We start from the raw sequence: 20,781 nt of genomic DNA, 5'->3' as shown, positions 1-20,781 counted from the left end.
CACGGTGACTCATGTCTGTAATCCCAGCATTCTGGGAGGCCAAGGCGGGCGGATCACCTGAGGTTGGAGGTTCGAGACCAGCCTGGCCAACATGGAAAAACCCCATCGCTACTAAAAATACGAAAATTAGTCAGGCGTGGTGGCACGTGCCTGTAATCCCAGCTACTCGGGAGGCTGAGGCAGGAGAATCGCTTGAACCTGGGAGGCGGAGGTTGTGGTGAGCCGAGATCATGCCACTGCACTCCAGCCTGGGCAACAAGAGCAAAAACACCATTTCAAAAAAACAAAAAACACCAAACTACTTTTAGGAAAAACACTTATTTGAGCATATGCCTAAGTAGAGAGAATAATATAGTGAAACTCCATGAACTTGTCACTCAGTTTTGACAGTATCAACTCATGACCAAGCCTATTTCCTCTCTACCCCCATGCACTTCTCCCACACCACCCTTGGATTATCATGGGTACTTTTGAAATAATATTTCAGTTAAGTATAAGATACCTTGGCCGGGTGCGGTGGCTCACGCCTGTAATCACAGCACTTTGGGAGGCTGAGGCGTGCGGATCACTTGAGGTCAGAAGTTCAAAACCAGCCTGGCCAACATGGTGAAACCCCATCTCTACTAAAAATACAAAAATTAGCCAGGCATGGTGGCAGGCGCCTGTATCCCAGCTACTCTGGAGGCTGAGACGGGATAATTGCTTCAACCCAGGAGGCAGAGGTTGTGGTGAGTGGAGATCATGCCACTGTACTTCAGCCTGGTCGACAGAGTGAGACTCCATCTCAAAAAAAAAAAAACAAAAACAAAAAGAATAAGATACCTCAAAGACCACATACTCTGATCATAATGCAATAAAAGGAATTCAACAGTGTAAACTTCGTTTGAGCATATGATTTTTTTTTCTTTCTGTTTGAGACAAGAGTCTTGCTCTGTTGCCCAGGCTGGAGTGCAGTGGCAAGATCTCAGCTCACGGCAACCTCTGTCTCCTGGGGTCAAGCGATTCTCCAACTCAGCCTGCTGAGTAGCTGAGGTTACAGGTGCCCGCCACCACACCTGGCTAATTTTTTTATTTTTAGTAGGATTTCGCCATGTTGGCCAGGCTGGTTTGAACTCCTGAGCGCAGGTGATCCACCCACCTCGGCCTCCCAAAGTGCTAGGATTACAGGCCTGTATCACCATTCCCTGCCAACCTGCTGGGTTCTTAAGCGATCCTCCCACCTCACCCACCCAAGTACCTGGGACTACAGGTGTGCTCCACTACACCCAGCCAATTTTTCAAATTTTTTTGTAGAGACCAGGTCTCAGCATGTTTCCCAGGCTGGTCTTGAACTCCTGAGCTCAAGCAACCCACCTGCCTGGGCCTCCCGAAGTGCTAGGATTACAGGTGTGAGCCACCATGCCTGGCAAGCATATGATTTTCTTTTTTTTTTTTTTTTGGAGATGGAGTCCCACTCTGTTGACCAGGCTGTAGTGTAGCAGCGTGATCTTGGCTCACTGCAACCTCTACCTCCCTGGTTCAAGTGATTCCTCTGCCTCAGCCTCCCGCATAGCTGGGATTACGGGCTCACAGCACCATGCCCAGCTAATTTGTTGTATTTTTAGTAGAGACAGGGTTTCACCATGTTGGCCAGACTGGTCTCAAACTTCTGACCTCGGGTAATCCACCCACCTCGGCCTCCCAAAGTGCTGGGATTACAGGCGTGAGCCACCATGCCTGGCCAAGCATATGATTTTTAATGCAATAGCTATATTCATGTTTCTAGAAGCTTTTTTTGCCCCTCAGTGACATTATGAATGACACTGCATGTCAGTATGTGTCGGAAGCACCTCATTCTTGATAACGGGTTCAGAACCAACTTTGATTAATGTTAACTGATTAACTGCAATTTTTAATGTTCAACTGAAATACATCCAACTATAATTTTTTATTGGCCTTCCAAAAGTGTCATAAAAAAAGCCTAATCATTCACATATTATCCTATCAGATGTGAAAAGCCCATTTCTATGCTTTCTGGCCCTGCCACAAAGTCTTTTCTTTTTGCTTTAATTTTCCCCCTAGACCAACATAGTACGATAGAACTAACTTTGGTGAGGGAAATTTCTGTATCAGCAATTTGCAAACTATAGCCCACAAACTAAATCCAGCACATTGCTTCATTTTGTGCTGCTCATGAGTGAAGAATGATGTTTTTGCATTTTTAAGTGATTGAAGAAAAATCAAGAGAATATTTCATGACACATGAAAATTATATGAAACTCAAATTTTATTATTCATAAGTAATTTTACTGGAACACACCCATGCTCATTTTTGTACATGTAGTATGGCTGATTTTGCATTGTATCAGCAGAATTGAATATTGTGACAGAGACCTTGGGGCCCACAAAACCAATACCTGTTTTCTATATCTTTGCTGTCTTGTGTGATAGCTACTAGCCAAATGTGGCTTTTGAGCACTTGAGTTGTGACTAGTGTGAGAAACTGATTTTTAATTTTACTTCATTTTAATTCACCTACATTTTAAGTGTGGCTAGGGGCTACCATACGGGACAGCACAGTTGTAGACATGCCACCTTTTCCCTAGTTCTTGCCTCCTTGTACTTGACTTTCCTCCTGCTGATGTCTTCCTGGTTTCTATTTAATTAATGATGCAGACTATTGTTACAGAATTCATTAGGCTACCATTGCTGATTAGCTCACATGTATAGTGCATCAGTAGTCCATTGGTCTCACCAACCGTTTGCCATCTGACTTCTGTTGTAGACATTCTATCTTAAGCTTGGGGCAGAGGGCATTTATTTGCTGTAAAAAAAGGAAGCCAATAAATTATTGGGAAAGTATGAAAAAGTACTTAGCCAGGAATAAAAATCTAGTAAAATCATTGATGCCAGAAATTGCCATTTATGACAAGGACCTGTAAATGTGCCTGTGTATAGTCATGTGTCTCTTGTAACTATATCTTTGTATGTATATGTTTTCATCTTTTTCTGAGATGTTATACTTAAGCATATAAGCTATTAAATATTTTGTGTGTGTTTTGAAGTATAACCTATACATACCCCCAGTCCACCCCAGGACTCGTAATTTATTCTTTGTAAATATATGGGACTTATGGGTGGGGAGAGATTGACATGTTCAGAACTGACAGAAGGCCGTGTGGCAAGTGAAGTGACGATGGTGAGGCCTGCAGGATCCAGATCCTCCTGGGCCCCGGGAGCACACAGTGGAGGTTGGATTTTATTCTGAGTGCATTGTGGAGCCATTGGTTGGTTTTAAATAGGAGTGACAGATTTGTGTTTATAAAATGTCTCTGGCTGCTCTGTGGGAAATGGATAGCAGGGACCAAGAGCAGAAGCAGAGAGACGAGTTGGAGACTTCTTACCTTGGTAGAGGCATGATGTGATGGGCCTTGGTGACAGCAGCAGAGGTGGAGAAAAATGAAAACAATTGATGTACATTTTGGAGGTTGAGCCAAAAGACTTTGGTAAGACCAGGTCTGAGGCAAATCAAAAGTTAGGACAAGTCAGTCAGGAGATGCCTAAGCAGGTCATGGCTAGAGGGGTACATCCAGGAGCCATCAACAGAATGGGTGCTATCATCTAGGGACAGTGTAGAGAGGCTCTTGGCCTGCTACTTTTCTCTATGTTCAATATCCACTTGGTGAAATCTTGCAAGTTTTTTTTTTTTTTTTTTTTTTTTTGAGACGGAGTCTCGCTCTGCCGCCCAGGCTGGAGTGCAGTGGCCGGATCTCAGCTCACTGCAAGCTCCGCCTCCCGGATTCACGCCATTCTCCTGCCTCAGCCTCCCGAGTAGCTGGGACTACAGGCGCCCGCCACCTCGCCCGGCTAGTTTTTTGTATTTTTTAAAGTAGAGACGGGGTTTCACCGTGTCAGCCAGGATGGTCTCGATCTCCTGACCTCGTGATCCGCCCGTCTCGGCCTCCCAAAGTGCTGGGATTACAGGCTTGAGCCACCGCGCCCGGCCAATCTTGCAAGTTTTTAAGATGTGGCTTAGATTTCATTACTTTTGACACCTAAGATCGATTTGAATTTGACACCTAGGATGAGCCTTTTCCTTTGTTTACATAACACCTCCATATTTTGTCACTTTTTTTTTTTTGAGTTGGAGTTTTGCTCTTGTCACCCAGGCTGAAGTGCAATGGCTTGATCTCTGCTCACTGCAGCCTCCACGGTGGCTCCCAGGTTCAAGTCATTCTCCTGCCACAGCCACCCGAATAGTGGGATTACAGGCGCCCGCCACCATGCCCAGCTAATTTTTAAATATTTTTAGTAGAGAAAGGGTTTCACTATGTTGACCAGGCTGGTGAGCCACCGTACCTGGCCTTGTATTTTGTCACTTTTCACTTTGTATTTATTTGCTTTTGTGCTTATTCCCCCTCTGCTTTCCCACCAAGTTTCTCAAGGCCACATACATGGTTTTGATGCCACATCTTTGCGTTTCTAGCATTTAATACCTTGCCTGCACATAATAGACCCCTAATAAGTATTCTGTTGAATATTTGGCAATAATATAAGCTCCAGATACAACTATTGTAATTGAGTTTTTTGTCTCGTAAATTCAAATTGTATTCTAGGAAGTTTCATATAACTTTGAGTTTTTCATGTATCCGTGATCTTTTAGTGTTACGATCTTTGTTATTAGTAACATCTTATTTGTATACTGTTTTACATGTAGTTAAGCACTTTAGTAGATATTCATTTTATCTACCTATAACCTCTTGATTTGAATTAGGCAGGAATTATCACCATTTTCTATAGCTAGAGAGCTGAGGTTCAGAGAGTAACTTATCTGTGCCCATAACTGGAACTTGAACCCTTCACTTCTTGCTGTTAAGTGACATTTCTGCCACACTAAACTGCTTTTTTTGTGTAACTAGATTTTTGAAAAATTAATTGCTGATATATATTATATCGTTTGTTCTCCAGAGCTGAATTGATAAGTGTCTTTTGTTAACGTAATAGGATTTTAAAGCTGGTTAGGTGACCTCACCTGTCCTCTACTCCTATAGCCTTATAGAGTAAATGAAGCCTGGACAAGTGTCATGGCTTGCCCAAGACCATCCAGCTAGGTAAAGCGGGGTAGGCCCACAGTAAAACAGAATCCCAGTCTCCTCATTCCCTGCTCAGTGGATTTCTTCCCTTCCTGTACCTCCTGCTTCCCCCCACCCCATCTTTTACAGTTGATGTTTCTAACATAAATGAGATCTTTCTGCTTTGTAGCTATCAGGTGCAATGGAAGCCTTGACATTATATTACGGAATTTATTTCTGAAAGGAGAGTGTGGGGAGGGGGAGGAGGCACAGGGATGAGTAATATATGTATGTATGCAAACTTCATCTTTTTTTTTTTAAGTGTTTTCTCTCCTGGCTGGACACAGTGGCTCACGCCTATAATCCCAGCACTTTGGGAGGCTGAGGCAGGTGGATCACTTGAGGTCAGGAGTTTGAGACCAGCCTGGCCAACATGGTGAAACCCCGTCTCTACCAACAAAATACAAAAAAATTAGCCAGGCATGGTGGGGGGTGCCTGTAATCCCAGCTACTCGGGAGGCTGAGGCAGGAGAATCGCTTGAACCTGGGAGGCAGAGGTTGCAGTGAGCCAAGATTGCGCCACTGCACTCCAGCCTGGGTGACAGAGGAGACTCTATCTCAAAAAAAAAAAAAAGTTTTCTCTCCTGTTGTTTGTTAATATATAGTCATTCAGTAGCAAATTCCTTTACTAAATATTCAGCGTAAGAAAGTGAAGGTTATTGTCCAGGTATGGTAGCTCGCGCCTGTATTCCCAGCACTTTGGAAGGTTGAGGCGGGAGGATCACTTGAGCCCAGGAGTTTAAGACCAACCTCAGCAATATAGGGAGACCTTGTCCCTATAAAGAATTTAAAAATTAGCCAGGCCTGGTGGCATGTGCCCTTGGTCCCAGCTACTCTAGAGGCTGAGGTGGGAGGATCACTTGAGCCTGGGAGGTTGAGGCTGCAGTGAGCTATGATCACATCACTGAACTCCAGCCTGGGCAATAGAGTGAGACCATGTCTCCAAAAAAAAGAAAGTGAAGATTATTAAAACTGAAGGCGTGGAATCACCAAAATACTATTTAGCAGTGCTTTTTCTGTTATCAGTGTGTGCATATGTGATATTTTTTGTCTTTTCAGTAGTTTATCTTATCAGTATGTTAAATGTAATGTCAAGTCTGTGTTGTGTCTTGAACCACTTATTTAACATTTATAATGAAATACATATACACTTGTCTGCTTGGTTCTACCTTTTATTCCCTTGAGAGTAACCCACAAAGAATGGCCTAGCTGAGTCAGAGAGAAGAAGTAATTACTAGAACAGTCTTTTTAGTACTGTTCTGTTTCCAACCTGAAAGATTTAGTACCAGATATGACAGTATCTGTCACTGCAGGCTACTAGGCTCTCGTGTAAGAACATAGTTCCATTTCTGTGAGCTAACTGCTGCCCTTCTATAACCTTCACTTTCTGCCACCCTGGTCTGCATTCAAACCAATGACCTTGAGGTAAAAGTCTCCAGATAACATTATTGGTCCCTGTGCTCTCATGATTTCCTTACTTAAGCAATTAAAGGCCAAAGCAAGATGCTTAGTAACTCCTTTTCCACATAGAGGCGCAAATAAAGGAAAGCTAGTCACAAGTTTTGAACCAAAGAGTTAAAAGAAGAATCATAACTTGTCTCTATTTAATGGTTGGAAACTCTCACAGACGTCTCTGAAGTCTCTCCCCATTTTGTACCTTTCTTACAAGTGATGACTGTATACTTTAACCTGACAAGGGAGATACCAGGGTCACGAAGGTGGTTTTCCCAGGGCGAGGCTTATTCATTGCACTCCAGATGTGCTGACCCCTGTGATTTCCCCAAACATGGGAAACTCAACTGCATAATTGTGATAGTGAGGGACTGTGTTCATGCTTTCCCCTGGTTAAATTAAAAATTTTTAAAGTTATTTTAAAAATATAAAAAACAAGATTTGACTGTATTCTGCCTTGTACCACTCTTGTTTGTCTTTCACTAGTGCAAAAATTGTGATATAGCTGTCTTCATATACCCCACAATACCTGGTGCAGTAATTCTGTGCATAGTAACTTATTAAGAAATGTCTGTTTGTTGTATGAATGAAATTTACATTTCTAAAGAAACATGTTAGCTACAATTATTGTGATAAGAAAGCTTAGCAACTTTTTCTCATTGAAAATTGTAATCAAACAATGAGCTTTTCAGAAATGATTTACTTACAAATTCCATATTTGAATGCAGGACAGAATCTAGACAGTATGCTCCATGGCACTGGGATGAAATCAGACTCCGACCAGAAAAAGTCAGAAAATGGAGTAACCTTAGCACCAGAGGATACCTTGCCTTTTTTAAAGTGCTATTGCTCAGGGCACTGCCCGGATGATGCTATTAATAACACATGCATGTAAGTATTTTATGCAGCCCTTCTTAAGAATTAGGAGAATAGAGTTGCATTTAGTGCTATTTTAAGAATTATTAAGCTTGTCTAAGGTTTTTTTTTTTCCTTCATATATGGTATCTTTCCAGAAAGCCAAAAAGCCTTGTGTTTTGTGTATTAGAACATTACTCCATTAAATGATTGATAGGTGAGTTACTATATTAGAATTATGTTATAATGCAGCTTTTAAAATAATTTCAAAGGGATCTAGTATTTTTTTTAACATCTGAGTTTTTTAATGATCTTTTAATCTTGAAGTCATTTTAGAAAACTTAGAGATTACCAAAAAAAAAAATCAAAAAACTCACCGACAACCTCCTACTTCTTCTGTAGACAGGGTCTTGCTATTTTGCCCAGGCTGGTCTCAAACTCCTGGGCTCAAGCAATCCTTCCACCTCAGCTTCCCAAAGTGCTGGGATTACTAGTGTGAACTGCCACACCTGGCCTCCTACTTTTTAATTGGTTGAAATATTCTGCGGCTATATATTAATCATATTGTGTTAATTAATTTTGAACTTTTTTCTTACCTGTGAATTTACCAATCCAAATCTGATTTATAATTTTTCTACTGTATTTCATGTTAACTCCACAACATGTTTATATATGATTATGTAATTCTAGTCCATATTTGTTGGAAACACTTGACATATTGACTTAATAAGACCAAAAAAAAATTGCCTGAACAACTCAACCTGAATTAATTGTCTCCTTGTTATAGAGGCAGTAACGAATGTCATGTTTTGTACTTTTAATAATTGTATGCTCCTTGAATGGACCAGATAGAAAGCATGAAACTTTACACGTAAACTCTTGAACCTATGTGATGGTCATCGTGTCTTAGGTGTGCTGCTTGTCCCCTGGTGGTGGTGGACTCTGCATGGCTGACTGTGACTAGTTTTCCATTTACACCTTCCTGGGAGTTTGCCAGCAGGGAACTGCTCTCCACTGTGTCATCAAATAATCTTTTGCTAAACTTCTTGTCTGTAGTACCTGCCTGATATAATGGGCTGTCTGTTAGTAACCCAGAGTAACCCAGAGTAAAACTGAGTCATCCATTTTAGCAGAATTCTGCCCCACACGTAACATTTTCTCCTGACAGAAAACAAAGAATTCTGCAAAATTTTTCTAAGTAGAAGCAGCACAATTCCTCTAAGTAGAAGCAGCACAATTCCTGATATTAACAATAAATAGGAGCGCAGAAAAAGCTTTTAGAAATTTCTCCCAGACCTGTTGAAGTCTATATGAATATATTAAGGGGAAATTCCAGGATGCTAACACTAAGATAAGAATTTCATTAAATATATGTATGTAAATTTATTGAAAATTTATTCAAAAGTCCTCTCCCTGTTTTCCCATCATATTCAGTAAAAGGTGGCTTTCAGTCCCCCTTTTTTGGGTCATTAAGCCTATCTGTATATTTCAGAGAAAAGTTTTTATCTATTAGCATATACAATATGGGAGTACTGAAAAAATGGGTAAAAAGAGACAAAGTTATTTTAAAGTATATTTTCAAAACATGACTTACCTTATAAAATTGTATAAATCAGCTTTCTGTGATTACATGACTGTGATTAGCAAAGAAAAGTCACATAACTCCTATGTAGAGGACTTGTTTAATCGAAATCCTTTTCTGCTTGACAAGGGGTTGTCACTGGCCTTTTAGATCTTAGCTCAGACATAACTTTCATTTGTCTTAAAACCGCTTTGGCTTTGCCAGTAAATCACATGTGAATGCAATTCTGAATCACAAAACAAAGTATTAAAGGCTGTCTGTACCTGTTCACATTCAGACTCAAATTTCATTAGTACTTTCTATGTGAATTTATGTCTTTTTTTTTTTTTTCTGTTTTAGAACTAATGGACATTGCTTTGCCATCATAGAAGAAGATGACCAGGGAGAAACCACATTAGCTTCAGGGTGTATGAAATATGAAGGATCTGATTTTCAGTGCAAAGTAAGATATAATTTGGGACCCATGAGACAAAGAAGGGAGGGGCCACACAAAAGCATCAATTTCCCCCTAGGAGAAACATGCCTGACGTACACATGGCTGTATGTTCATGTCAGTAAATATGTTGGAGGAATACGTTCTGTCTAGATTCTGTCCTGTATTCATATGTGGAGTTTATAACTAAATCATTTCTGAAAAACTAATTGTTTGATTACAATTTCCTTTTTTTCCTTTTTTATTTCCATAGACAGCACCTGGCTCTGTTGCCCAGGCTGGAGTGCAGTGCTGTGATCTCTGCTCACTGCATCCTCAAGCCAGCCTCCCGGATAGCTGAGACTACAGGTGCATGCCACTATACCTGGCTAATTTTTGTATTTTTTGTAGAGACCAGGTTTCGCCATGTTGCCCAGGCTGGTCTCAAACTCCTGGGCTCAAGCAGTCTGCCCACATTGGCCCCCCAAAGTGCTGGGATTACAGGTGTGAGCCACTGTGCCCAGCCTGATTACAATTTTCTTTGTTCTCTACTTGGGAGGCTGAGGCAGAAGAATTGCTTAAGCCTGGGAGGCCGAGGTTACAGTGAGCTGAGATCGTTCCACGGCACTCCAGCCTGGGCCACAGAGCAAGACCCTGTCTCAAAAACAAAACAAAAAAAAATTCTTTTTTCTTTTTTTTAAATTTCAACTGTCTCTGGCTACTGATTACAATTTTCAATGAAGACAAGTTTCTAAACTTTCTTATCACAATAATTGCAGCTAACGTTTCTTTAAAAATAAAAATTTTATTCAAGTAATATGATTATGGTAATTTAAGTTCCAGATTATTTTACTTTAAAAAAGTAAAATGTTTTAAATCATCCTAGGTTGTCATGACTGCAAAAAAATTATATTGTCACACTTATTTGTAGATTATAAAATTTATTGAAAAGACTTTTAAGATAGTGGCAATAACCTTTGTATCACTCTGAGGCAACTTAGAAATGTTAAAGATATACTGCAAACTCTAGGGCAACCTCTAAAGTTGAAAAAAAATGTTAAGGCCTTGTAAGGAGGTGTCAGTGGAGCTGCTTTAACAAAGCAGCAACGAAGGAATCAGGGTGGTAATAGTTCATGAGCATCCTGATGGCTCTGGGTTGTAAACCTGATCTCTTCAAATTCTGTATAGTAATTTTGTCCCAGGAGATCCTTCCAGTGTTTCTGAAAACCAGCTACAGATAGAATTGTTTGTGCATAATTTAAGTCTCAGCTATGTTAGGAAATTGTTCCTATTGTTTGGAAATTCTCAGGATGGGGGCTGGGCGCTGTGGCTCGCGCCTGTAATCCCAGCACTTTGGGAGGCCGAGGCGGGCGGATCATGAGGTCAGGAGATGGAGACCATCCTGGCTAACACGGTGAAACCCCGTCTCTACTAAAAATACAAAAAATTAGCTGGGTATGGTGGTGGGCGCCTATAGTCCCCGCTACTCGGGAGGCTGAGGCAGGAGGACAATGGCGTAAACCCGGGAGGCGGAGCTTGCAGTGAGCCGAGATCACGCCACTGCACTCCAGCCTGGGTGACAGAGTGAGACTCCGTCTCAAAAAAAAAAAAAAAAAAAAAAGGAAAAATTCTCAGGATGGATAGAAACCTTAAAGGTTATATGTTTCAACCTTTCAGCTAATGTTTGGAATCACCCTCTTTGTAAATGACTGCAAATCTGTCTTCCTGTCTGACTCTTCGGACCATAGAGAACAAACCTAATCTCTTTTTAAGATGATAGCCTTTTACTAACTAAAAAAAAAGTGCTTCATCCTGCTAGTCTTTACCCAGTGAAAGTAATAGTTCATAGTGACCTCAACTGCTCCTTATATGATCAGCTTTACAGTTATTCACTCTCCACTTCCTCAGTGTAATACGCAGAATTGAGTGTGGTATGACCAAGGAAAAAAGTAGAGAGTAAATAGTCCTGTTCCCTTTTTCTAAACACAGTCTCGTGTTAGATGTTTGGCAGTCACGCCATATTCTTGAACCACTGAGCCTTCTGTAAGCTGAAATCCCCATGTCACTCACTCATGCTGCTGCTGAGCCACATCTCCTCCACTCTTCTTTGGTGCTGTTGGTTTCTTCACACAAATAACTAGATGGGAATGGAATGAGATTTTCCTATACAGTTGTTACATACTTGTCTATATGAATTTTATCTTACAAGCATTAATCCTTTGCTCTAATTGGTCAGGATTTAAAGGATGCTAATTTAGTTGTTTCTTCCAGTTTTAGGCTGTTTGCATATTTGTCAACCACACATACTATACATTTTTTAATCACTTAAAAAATTGAAGAAAGAGCTATGGTTAGGGTACTGAGCCCAGCAGTAATAACTAGTGTTCAACAGGCCCCTAGAGTAGGCCTGTCCTAAACTGAATTCACCATTATAAGTTAGTTGTTAAACTTGACAAGCTGTTCAAATCTATATACTGCTGTGAACCTTTGGACAAGGTGCTCTGCTTTCTTGTTTTCTCCCAAAGAAATGAAGGAATTACTATAAGGATCAAATTATATGTATATGAATAGTTTAGCACAATTGGCACATAGTAAGGGCTTAATAGATGTTAGCTTTGACCATATTGATTCTTTATTTAACAGAGCAGTCTTCATGCTCTGTTAAACACAGTGTAACTCAGACTGTGTTATACAAGGGTAACGGGCACGTTGATGGTTTTAAGGGAATCAGTTTTTGGATCCTAAACTTCCATAGGTCCTGTTGCTGAATATTTCTCTGCCTGAGAACAGAACTTCTCAAGCAGTTCTCTTTCCCTTAGTCATTTTTCATAGTCAACCCCTCCTAGTTTACAAATAGAAGGCCTGAGGTATAAAACTTGAGGTTTCCAGACGGTGTTATAATTCGAAGTAAAGGCATCAGTGTAGGCTATGTGGGAATATCAAGTAAGTATTTACATGACAGATGGTTTTCAATTGTTTGCTTTCAACCAAGTTGCTGGATCATTGAAAATAATTTTTGTTGATAGGATCTTTATGGCACTTTTAGCATATGCTTTGGAAGGACTTTAAACAATTATGGGCTGATTGAGGTGGTGCGGTGGCCTAAGCCTGTAATCCCAGCACTTCGGGAGGCCGAGGCAGGTGGATCAACTGAGGTCAGGATTTAGAGACCAGCCTCATCAACATGGCGACACCTGTCTCTACTGAAAATACAAAACGTAGCTGGACGTGGTGGCGCGTGCCTTTAATCCCAGCTACTTGGGAGACTGAGACAGGAGACTTGCTTAAACACGGGAGGTGGAGGTGCAGTGAGCTGAAGTTGTGCCGTTACACTCCAACCTGGGCAACAAGAGTGAAACTCCATCTCAAAAGAAAATTATGGGACAATGGTATAATAATTTCCTTCCATTATTATCATCTTGCTTATGTGAATAAATTGTCTTGATGATGACAAAAGGAAAAATAAGAATAAAATTAATGATGAATCTTCTCACTCTAGCAGTAAGTAATATTTATCCATGAATTCGTGAACTGATTTTTTTTTTTAAAGACCCATCCATATGATTAAGAAATGCCGGCCAGGCGTGGTGGCTCAAGCCTGTAATCCCAGCACTTTGGGAGGCCGAGGCGGGTGGATCACGAGGTCAGGAGATCGAGACTGTCCTGGCTAACACGGTGAAACCCCGTCTCTACTAAAAATACAAAAAAAAAAAACTAGCCGGGCGTGGTGGCGGGCGCCTGTAGTCTCAGCTACTCGAGAGGCTGAGGCGGGAGAATGGCATGAACCCGGGAGGCAGAGCTTGCAGTGAGCCGAGATCACGCCACTGCACTCCAGCCTGGGAGACACAGCGAGACTCCGTCTCAAAAAAAAAAAAAAAAAAAAAAAGAAATGCCTGGCCAGGCGCAGTGGTTCTTGCCTGTAATCCCAGCACTTTGGGAGGCCGAGGCGGGCAGATCGCTTGAGCTCACAAGTTTGAGACCAGCCTGGGCAACATGGCAGAACCACATCTCTATAAAAATTAGCTGGGCCTGGTGGCTTAGGCCTGTAATTCTAGCACTTTGGGAGGCTGAGGCAGGCGGATCACCTGAGGTCAGGAGTTTCAGAATAGCCTGGCCAATGTGGAAACCCTGTCTCTACTAAAAATACAAAAATTAGCCGGGCGTGGTGGCACACTCCTGTAATCCCAGCTACTTGGGAGGCTGAGGCAGGAGAATCGTTTGAACCTGGAGGTGGAGGTTGCAGTGAGCCGAGATAGCACCACTGCACTCTAGCCTGGGTGACAGAGTGAGACTCCGTCTCAAAAAAAAAAAAAAAAAAAAAAAGGCTGAGGTGGGAGGAATGACTTGAGCTCGGGAGGCAGAGGTCGTCGTAAGCTGAGATCATGCAACTCCACTCTAGTGTGCAGAGTGATAGCCAGCCAGATCTTGTATCATAAAAAAAAAAAGAAAAAGAAAAAATGCCTTTTCCAATAACATTTTCTTAAGTTTGTATTTAATAAAGATTGTAACATATATATTTTTGATCAATTTTATGCTAATGATTATGATAAACTAGAATAATTTTCTAAGACTTAAAGACATACAGTTATAGGAAATAAAAGAATTTTTATGTACTTATCTTTGATGTGGACAGTTATATATTACTTTAGGACATAATTATTGTGGGAGATATTGAAAGGAAATAAGAGTTCAAAGAGAAGTAAGAGTTGTAGTGTAAAATTTCTCATTGCTAAATGAAGCATTTGTTCATTTATTCTTTAAAATGATGATAATGGGTATCAAATTACATGCTATTTAGATTCTACTGAATGCATTAAAAATGATGTAACACTTCTATTTCAAAATGAGGTAACAATTCTATTTCAAAGTATCATTATGTACAGTAAGCCAGAAATTGTTAATATATTGCAGCCATTTAAATTTTTGGTGAAAATTTTTAAGTGTCACCTGAAAAATATGTGAAGGATACGTTGCTTTTAAGAATTGGGTTATGCCAGCAAAAATTTTGACCAGCACTTATCTAACTTTCTGTATTTCTTGGTAAATGTCACCCAAGCACAGCACCTCACCCAAGCACAGCTCTCTCATGCTCATCCTAACCCTTTCCCCAGTGCCTTCACGCACTGCCAGGTGTGGCACAGAACAGATGTGAGTGTCTCTCACCAGGCCTCACGTTCTTCCACTCCCCAGGTCGCACTGGTAAATTGTGCTTATTCTGTTTCCTCCTGTAGGACAAATTATTTTTCAGAAACCTCGCTGCCATTCCTTGTAACTTGGCTTCAGTTCCTTCCTCATACACTGTCTCCAGTTTGAGCACACTGAATAAGTTTATTTAAGTCAGAATCTCTTACTTCATAAGTGCCGAGTAAATTTGTTTCCCACAAAAATTCATATTCTCCACATAAATCTAGAAATACAAATTGACTGGCAGAGGGTAGGGGTGGAGAGTGCAGGGAAAGGAAAGGCTGTGTCACCCAAATTCGTAACCTCGAGAAACCCAGTTTTTGCCGACCGAGATACATCGTTAACCTGAGTAAGACAGACGTGAGATGAGTCAGGTGTTGCTTATTCTTAGTGAAGCCATGTTGGGTCTTTAGGGGCTTATAAGTTTTTTGGCTTAGTCTAGAATCTCATCTGGGATTCATATCAAGCACAGAGGAAGGGAAATTAATTTATTGAATATTTGCTATATGTGTATAGTATCCTGGGGAGTCAGTATATTCTACCTTGATTCCCTCCAACTACTCAATAGAGCAGATTTTTTTTGTTTTAAAGACAGGGTATTGCTCCATCGCCCAGGCTGGAGTGCAGTGGCGCAATCACAACTCGCTGCAGCCTCAACCTCCTGGGCTCAAGTGACCCTCCCACCTCAGTCTTCTGAGTAGCTGGGACCACAGGCACGCACCACCACACCTGGTTGATTTAAAAGTTTTTTTTAGAGATGGGGTCTCACTATGTTGCCCAGCCTGGTCTCAAACTCCTCTGCTCAAGCCATTCTGCTGCTTCAGCTTCCCAAAGTGCTAGGATTACAGGTGTGAGCCACTGTGCCCAGCTGATATTTTTTTTAACCTGTATTTTTTAGCACACTAAAGCCCAGAGATAAATTACTTGCTCAAGGTCACAAAGTGAACAACTGGGAAAGCTAGGATTCAAACTGTTTGATTCCAAAACCCTTGTATTTTCTGTAATACTATGCTGCCTTAATCTGTTGGCAGAGTCTATTTTTGGCTTCTTTTTAAAAATTATTATTTTTAAAGATAGAGTCTCACTACATTGCCCAGGCTGGACTTGAAGTCCTAGCTTCAAGTGATCCTCATGCCTCAGCCTCCCAAGTAGCTGGGATTGTAGGCACACACCACCACACACAGCTTAAAGTCTACTTTCTTTCCCTTTTAAAGAAAAGGGACATATATAACATATACATGTAAACATATATATATTTATATAAAAATATAACGTTCAGTTATCTATCATAGTTTCCAACGCTCCATCTTTCTGAAGTCTTTAAATTTCATCTCTCTTTCAGCCATCTCTCTTACAAGGGTTCTCATCTTCCTGGGATATAATTCACCTAGCTTAGAAGATAGGAACTCATGTAGAATACAAAAGCATCGTAAGATCTCTTCATACATTTGGGATGTCATTTCCCACTTAGTAGTGTTTGAGCTACCTTCGTCAACCCTGTCAGCATCCTTCATAGAGAAGAAGAAACAAGACAGGACTTGAAGAATTGTTCATTTTTGTCCTCATCATCCACTGTCATGTCAGCAGTACATCTGTTGCTTGGAGAAACCCCATGCTGCCAGAGAAACTCTTTCTTGGTTTTTCTTTGCACTTTTCTCTTCTGCAAGGCCAAGCTCTTTTTAGCTTTCCTGGAACCCTCTTGGATGCTTGGCACTTCTTTCATTAATAGTTAGTTATATGATTTTCATTTCCTCCTTCATGTAAGTTTTCTCTGAATCTGGGATTATTTCAGACTCTCCAGTTTAAGCCTAACTTTTTTCTCTCTCTCCTTATGGTCATTTAAAAGTAAAAATTGTGTAAAAGTTATTAATGAAACTTCATTTAAAATATAAAATATGTATTTGGAGATTTCCAAATGCTCTTGACCATCTTCCCAACAGAATCTGAAGTCATGGGCTCATGTTTACCTTTTTAAAGTCATAGCTGATTATACTGAGGCTTTTCCTTAATTTCTGCTTACATTTTTGTGACTTCCGTAGTGACAAACAGTTCTTTGCTATTCACATGTTGGTCCAGAATGGCAGTTCTCCCCAGGCTGTGCTGAAATGGCAGCATTCAACTTGTCAGATATTATATTGTGAATATAATAAAACATCATATGTAAGTGCTGCTGCCCTTCTCTGTGCTAGCTTTCTGCTCTCTTAGGGACAGTCTCCTCTCTGGCTGGTGATCTGTGATCATCTCTCAGGAATGCTTTCTGTAGTTTGGCCTTCCCTCACCACAGATGCTCAACTTGCCTCCGCATCAGTCTCATGACTTTCGACATGGCTGGGGTAGGCAGGGTCTGCAGTGGCCTCTGCACGCTCAGCTGCCTTGCTAACCAGCCTTTTCTTTGGACTAAGACACCCCCCACTTTTTAGTCTGATCTTAAATCTCATCCACATCTCAGTACCACAGTGAGATTATATGTACCAGACCAGTTTATAATTTTAATTACCTAAGTTCGGGTTTGGTATTCTAATCTAGTGTCTAACACACCATCCACATAGATATGTTCTTAAGAAAAGCCATTTTGCAGTCTTCACTATTTCAGCACAAATTTTAGTCTTTCAGTAATCTGTTTTTATATATAAAATTTGCAGGCCCCTTTCACTCACTGAATTAGAAATTGTATTTTATGAATACTAAAATGACGTATCATCAGTTTAAAATACCAAACAATTTCTAATTTTAATCATTACTCTTCTTTTAGGATTCTCCAAAAGCCCAGCTACGCCGGACAATAGAATGTTGTCGGACCAATTTATGTAACCAGTATTTGCAACCCACACTGCCCCCTGTTGTCATAGGTAGGTTAGCCGAGAAAAGTCGGAGCATGCTTCTCAAATATCTTCTCTGGTTTTACCAAGCTACCTAGAATTGAACACTTCAGATTATTTTTTCATTTCATTGTTTATTTCATTGTTTACTTTTATTGTCAGGTCCATTTTTTGATGGCAGCATTCGATGGCTGGTTTTGCTCATTTCTATGGCTGTCTGCATAATTGCTATGATCATCTTCTCCAGCTGCTTTTGTTACAAGTAAGAAGATATTTATTTTGAAGCAAAATATTTTGTCAAATATTAGATGTCAACCGCTGTTTGTAAAGCCATTGCAGAAACCATTAACTTGTGTTCTCTGGTTGTGTATCTCCTTTATGTAACTAGACTATAGTTCTCTTAAGGGAAAAGGACCTTACTACCAATTAATTAATTGGGCACAATTTCATACTTCTTATATGTTCATGAATACTTATGATTTTCTTATTAATGGAATAGTGAGCTTTCTGGTATCTGAATATTTTCAGTCTCTCCCAAGAAACCCACTGTGTTATAATTCTTTAGAAATTTGGAGCTTCAGAATTGTTTGCATGTAGCCACGATTTCAGAATACAGTTGCCAAAAAAGAAGAGTGATAAGAGATAGTCCCTAATGGATATAAACTTTAATAATAAAACATCATACCGACCTAGATAGATTAATGAAACAAGTTAGTAAACTCATAAATAAACCCAAGTACATAAAGCAGTTTAGCATATGATAAAGGAAACACTTCAGATTACTGAGGAAAAGACGTTTGTGTACCTCCTTGTTTTTATTATAATTCCTCACCCTTAACAATGGGGTACCACAGTTGAGAAACTGTGTTTTGGGTCTTTCCAGATAATAGACTTGGAATCTTCTGTTAGGAAGGTGATGGGAAAGTCACATGATTATTCAGAGTAGGAGATGGGGTGGAGAGGAGAGCTCCACATCTGAGGTAGCCATCATCCCAAATGGCCCCCAGTGATTCTCACTGCCTGGGGTTCCTCACCTTGGGGCCAATCCCCTCCCGCACCACATCAGGGCTGATCTGTGTGACAAATAGGATATGGCAAAAGTGATTTCCAAGTCTACATTATAAACAGCTTTGCAGCTTTCACCATGGTCTCTGGGATCACTCACTCTGGGGGAAGCCAGGCATCATTCTGTGTGGACACTCAGCTCTGAGAGAGGCCTACACAGGGAGGAACTGAGGCCTCCTGCCAATACCCAGCCTGCAACCTGTAAGCCTTGGGAGTGAGCCGCCTTCGAAGTGACTGCAAGCTCCTGTCAAGCTTTCAGATGAGTGCAGTCTCAGCTGATGTCTGACCCTGAGCTACCCAATCAAGTCACTTCTGAATTCATGATCCACAGAAACAGTGAGATAACAATTGCTGTTTTAAGCCACTCAGTTTGGGAGTGATTTGTTAACACAGTATTGGATAATCCAGTGTCTGACTTTCTGAAAATTGACTTTCAAGCAGTCATCTTGGTCAACTTTACTTCCAGGGATAACCACAATGGCCGGTTCCGAAGTTCTTGGGGGAGCTCCATAGTGTAAACTGGTTGCTTCTTGGTCTTCTCAATTTCTAGCCTAAGAATCAGACTTTTTGGGTCTGCAAAGTCACTACTCATTCATCTGCTTCATGAATTCCAATAGTGTTTACTGTTATTTTATCTCCTTTTCTCCTTGGCTGTTAGACAAAGAAGTTTAAAACTCTTCATTACTGTTTTAGTGGACTAGTAAAAGCAAGCAAGTATGCTCAATCAGTTATTTTAAGCTTTGTCAGGGTATGTTTTTATTTTATTTTATTTTTCTTTTAAGAAAAGAGCCATCTATATTTTTATTTAAATCATGTGTTAATTTTGGGGGCCTGTTTTTCCATTGAATTGCATAGATTTTTTTCTCTTTGATTTATAAAAGCTGTTTATGTTTCAGAAATCAGCTTTTGTCAAATAACTGAATCTTTGCCAGTAAGACAGGTGATAATATATCAAGGTGATTTGAATTTATATTTTTCATATTAAAATACTTTTTTTATACATTGGTTTCTTTATTACACAAGGGCACCGTAATATATAAATTATTTTATTTATTTATTTATTTATTTATTTAGAGACAGAGTCTCACTCTGTCTCCAAGGCTGGATTGCAGTAATCTCGGCTCACTGCAATCTCTGCCTCCCAGGTTCAAGCGATACTCATGCCTCAGCCTGGCAAGTAACTGGGATTATAGGTATGCACGACCACACCTGGCTAATTTTTGTATTTTTAGTAAAGGCGGGGGTTTCACCACGTTGACCAGGCTGGTCTTGAACTCCTGACCTCAAGTGATCCACCCGCCTCACCCTGCCAAATTGCTGGGATTACAGTCTGAGCCACCGCCCCTGGCCTATAATGTATATAGTAAAATATTGTTGAGTATGCTTTTAATTTTCTTTTAAGAAAAGAGCCATCTATATTTTTATTTAAATCATGTGTTCATTTTGGGAGGCCTGTTTTTCTCTTGAATTGCATAGATTTTTTTTCTCTTTGATTTATAGAAGGTCTTTATATTTCAGAAATCAGCCCTTTGTAATATGAGCTACCTGTACTTTTCTTTTTTTTTTTTTCCATGCTGCGTTACCGCAGAGCTACCTACACTTTTCATTGTAGTGTGTCTTCAGACTGCCTGCAGTGCCTTCAGCCACAGAGTAAAGAAGCCTATCAGCCAGGTGTGTGCTCTCTAAGCAATAGATAGGATGTTTCTTCTTAGGGAAATCTGTTCAGCCCAAGAGATGAAACCTAAAAATACTACTGTTAGGGCCCAGTGAAATGGTCCAGGCAGATTATATTACAGTGAAGCTTATAATCAGTAAACCCTACCTGTATACTAACAGCTGCCAATCAGGGTATCAGGCTGTGAAGGATACTGATCTATGAGAAACAGGAACCAAGTGAGTTGAGCCTTGTGATTGCCCACCTTCTCCCTGAACAGAGTTTCGGGTTGGGCATCACAAGGGGAGCCCAGGTGTAGCCAGCAGGCTGTCTCAGTTCGAGGAGTTGTGAGGAAGCTACCAAGCCTGGGGAAGGAACACCTGAAATGATTGAGGAAACAGTGTTTAGTGCTCTCACAAGGCTGGGAGTAGGCTCTGTTCACACCAGCTGTGAGAATTGAAAACCCCATAATTCATAGGCTTTGGTTGAAGGACTCAGGAGGATTTTGCCTGTGGTGGGGAATAATTAGCCCTAGACTTAACATGGCTCTGGTCTCACCCTAAAAGCAAGTCCCAAATGGATCACACCATTTCTAAGTCACTGTATCCTAGAACAAAACTCAACAGTATTTATAGGAATATAAAAAT

General features: G+C 40.6%; 1 protein-coding gene and 1 non-coding gene across 9 annotated transcripts in view; both read left to right on the top strand.

The window, feature by feature from the left end:
• Positions 1–20,781, top strand: part of BMPR1A (bone morphogenetic protein receptor type 1A) — a 167,480-nt gene that overhangs the window by 121,806 nt on the left and 24,893 nt on the right. For 6 of the 8 annotated variants that reach the window (XM_065520764.2, XM_065520765.2, XM_065520755.2 and 3 more), the window contains 4 exons: positions 7,292–7,454; positions 9,340–9,442; positions 17,349–17,445; positions 17,578–17,677. In XM_065520764.2, coding sequence (XP_065376836.1) covers positions 7,292–7,454; positions 9,340–9,442; positions 17,349–17,445; positions 17,578–17,677 — 463 coding nt within the window. The remainder of the gene's footprint in view (positions 1–7,291; positions 7,455–9,339; positions 9,443–17,348; positions 17,446–17,577; positions 17,678–20,781) is intronic. The other 2 variants (XM_065520766.2, XM_074001646.1) reach the window with 2 other exon arrangements.
• On the top strand, positions 6,791–6,955 carry LOC123567032 (U1 spliceosomal RNA). The gene has a single exon (XR_006689738.1). It is a non-coding gene; the product is annotated as a U1 spliceosomal RNA (small nuclear RNA).

The sequence above is a fragment of the Macaca fascicularis genome, chromosome 9 (assembly GCF_037993035.2).
Source record: "Macaca fascicularis isolate 582-1 chromosome 9, T2T-MFA8v1.1".
NCBI lineage: Eukaryota > Metazoa > Chordata > Mammalia > Primates > Cercopithecidae > Macaca > Macaca fascicularis.
Note: the sequence above shows the minus strand (reverse complement) of the source record. Positions and strands in the feature narration are given on the sequence as shown.